Source organism: Trichinella spiralis (assembly GCF_000181795.1).
Source record: "Trichinella spiralis strain ISS 195 chromosome Unknown Scfld5611, whole genome shotgun sequence".
NCBI lineage: Eukaryota > Metazoa > Nematoda > Enoplea > Trichinellida > Trichinellidae > Trichinella > Trichinella spiralis.
Window position 1 is genome coordinate 1 of NW_003532550.1, and position 2,125 is coordinate 2,125.

The following is a 2,125-nucleotide window of genomic DNA, read 5'->3' on the forward strand; positions in this document are numbered from 1 at the left end:
TTTCTCTTTCTACAATAACGTTGAAATAAAAATTTATTAGGCATTATTCCAATTGATGTGTAGTTTTTACTCTAGCCCTGTTTTAAGCACTTCTTCAAAAGAAGGTTTTTGCGGATTATGATGCCCAGGATTGGCTTGCAATGCCAAATAATCACAAAATAACGTTAAGTTTAAAGAAAATGTATAGTTAAGATTTATACAAAATTACTTTAATACGGGTTTACATTCATCTGCTTAATAAATTGAAAACTGGTCAAGAAATTCGGAAAATCATGTAAAAAGAAGGGAAAGTTTATGAATTATTAACAGAATGAAACATTCAAAACACCTTTTCGATTTATAAATTTTCAGCTAAAACGGATATTAAAATGAAATTGCTAAATGCAGTCCGCTTCACAAAAATCTAATAAATAGAACAGAAATATTACCATAATTAATAAGAAGCAGCCAAACACAATTATTATCAGCACAATGATAATTAGGGCCATTTGGAAAGCAAGGCTATTTGTTATTAGCCGAATATAAATCTCCACAGTAGACAATTCTGAAATTGAATAATATTTGCAAATTCCCTTGGTTTTGCATGAATTAAACTTACTTTTTTCACAAAACGTTCCTTCGTATTTATAGGAGCAATCACATTTATATGCATTGTTCGTGACTTGAAGACATGCTGCATCATTTTGACAAAGTGCTTTTTCACAGCTGCCAATTTCTGTAAATGTCAAAAAAATGCACAAATTACACTTATTATTAAACACTTCCTTTAAATATAATGATCAGAAAATAATTTATGAAAGAAATAAAAATATACTGCTCAATCAAGTAACTTACTCAGTTCGCAGTTAGTACCAAAAAACTGATCATCACATTCACATACATTGCCTGATTGAAGCAAAACGCACACTCCTTCATTTAGGCACTGCTCATTTGATTGACACACTTCGACAACTGAAATATAGGTTTGAAATCAATGTAAACAGCATATTCAGAGGGATGTGCAGTGTAGAAAGGAAGTGCATATTCGCTCATTGCTGATATTAATTACAATAAATACTAAAATAAAAAATGACGTAATTACCATCGGTGCAGTTCATTCCTGAAAAACCGTTGGTACAATGACATCTATAATTCCCTCTGAAGTTGCGGCAGGTGCCTCCATTTAGACACCATTTGTGCTCACTGCATAAATCTGCAGCTGAAACATTAAATTACAGATTAAACTCGCTACTTTAACAACAGTCAAAATAAAAATTAATTCAAAACTTAAAATTCTCCATTAAAAACTTTACACTGATAATATATGCAATTTTTTTAAGTATTACTTTTTTCACAAAATTCGCCAAACTGCTCGCTACGCAAACAAACGCATACAAGCTCAATTTCTGTCGCTTTCACCTGTCCCTTTTGCCGTTCGCATTTCTCTTTGAACGTTTCATATTCAATCCTAGTATACTTGTAGTGATCGCAAACTACAAAGTCCTCTTTGGTCTCCTTGCAACATGAATCTTCCGCTCCATCGCAACTTTCATCTTCTGATACCATATCCAGCGTAGGACGATACCTATTGGAAACAACTTTACCACACGTTTGTGATACAATGGACCACTCAGTCCATGTTCCTGCGCAAGGGCACAAGCATGATTCTCCGTAATTTCGTTCTTCACAGTCCCTTCCATAGGGATGTTCTTTTTCAGATATCACTTCGTAAGTGAATTCTTTACAATCTCCGGCTTCCAATACATAAGTACAGTTTTCAACTCTAGTTTCGTTGCAATCCGTGTATTCGTCGTTCTGACAAATAAATACATCACATTTCATGTCATCACAGTCGTATATATGGTCGTTTGATAGATTCCATGTTAAGAATGTTGAATTTAAAAGTAAACATCGGCAATAACTGCCGTGCGACAAGTCAGGAAAATTAGCAAGAAGTGTGCTTTCATATGTGAGCACGGAAACTCTTTCATCACAATCAATATTATTACAACAACCCTTCTCCGCACATTTAAACAACATACCGTCAACTGTACCATTTCCGTTAGGATATGTATTTCATACGGGATAACCATCACATGATAGTCTCTCAGTTTGCCCGCACTTTTCAACAATGAAACATTTTTTC

General features: G+C 34.0%; 1 protein-coding gene across 1 annotated transcript; it reads right to left on the minus strand.

The window, feature by feature from the left end:
- Nucleotides 1-511: 511 nt before the first annotated feature.
- Nucleotides 512-2,072, minus strand: Tsp_13475 (conserved hypothetical protein). The gene is made up of 6 exons (XM_003366672.1): nucleotides 2,022-2,072; nucleotides 1,326-1,794; nucleotides 1,082-1,198; nucleotides 881-951; nucleotides 599-715; nucleotides 512-544 (listed from the first exon to the last, which is right to left on the minus strand). The coding sequence occupies exons 1-6, from the start codon at nucleotides 2,070-2,072 to the stop codon at nucleotides 512-514; spliced, it is 858 nt and encodes a 285-aa protein (XP_003366720.1).
- Between the last annotated feature and the right edge of the window lie 53 nt (nucleotides 2,073-2,125).

Coding starts and splice junctions, on each gene's coding strand:
- Tsp_13475 (XM_003366672.1), bottom strand. CDS start 2,072: ATGGTTATCCCGTATGAAATACATATCCTAACGGAAATGGTACAGTTG. Junction 1,795..2,021: donor CGGAAATGGTACAGTTGACG/GTATGTTGTTTA, acceptor TTTATTTGTCAG/AACGACGAATACACGGATTG. Junction 1,199..1,325: donor TGGCGAATTTTGTGAAAAAA/GTAATACTTAAA, acceptor TTAATGTTTCAG/CTGCAGATTTATGCAGTGAG.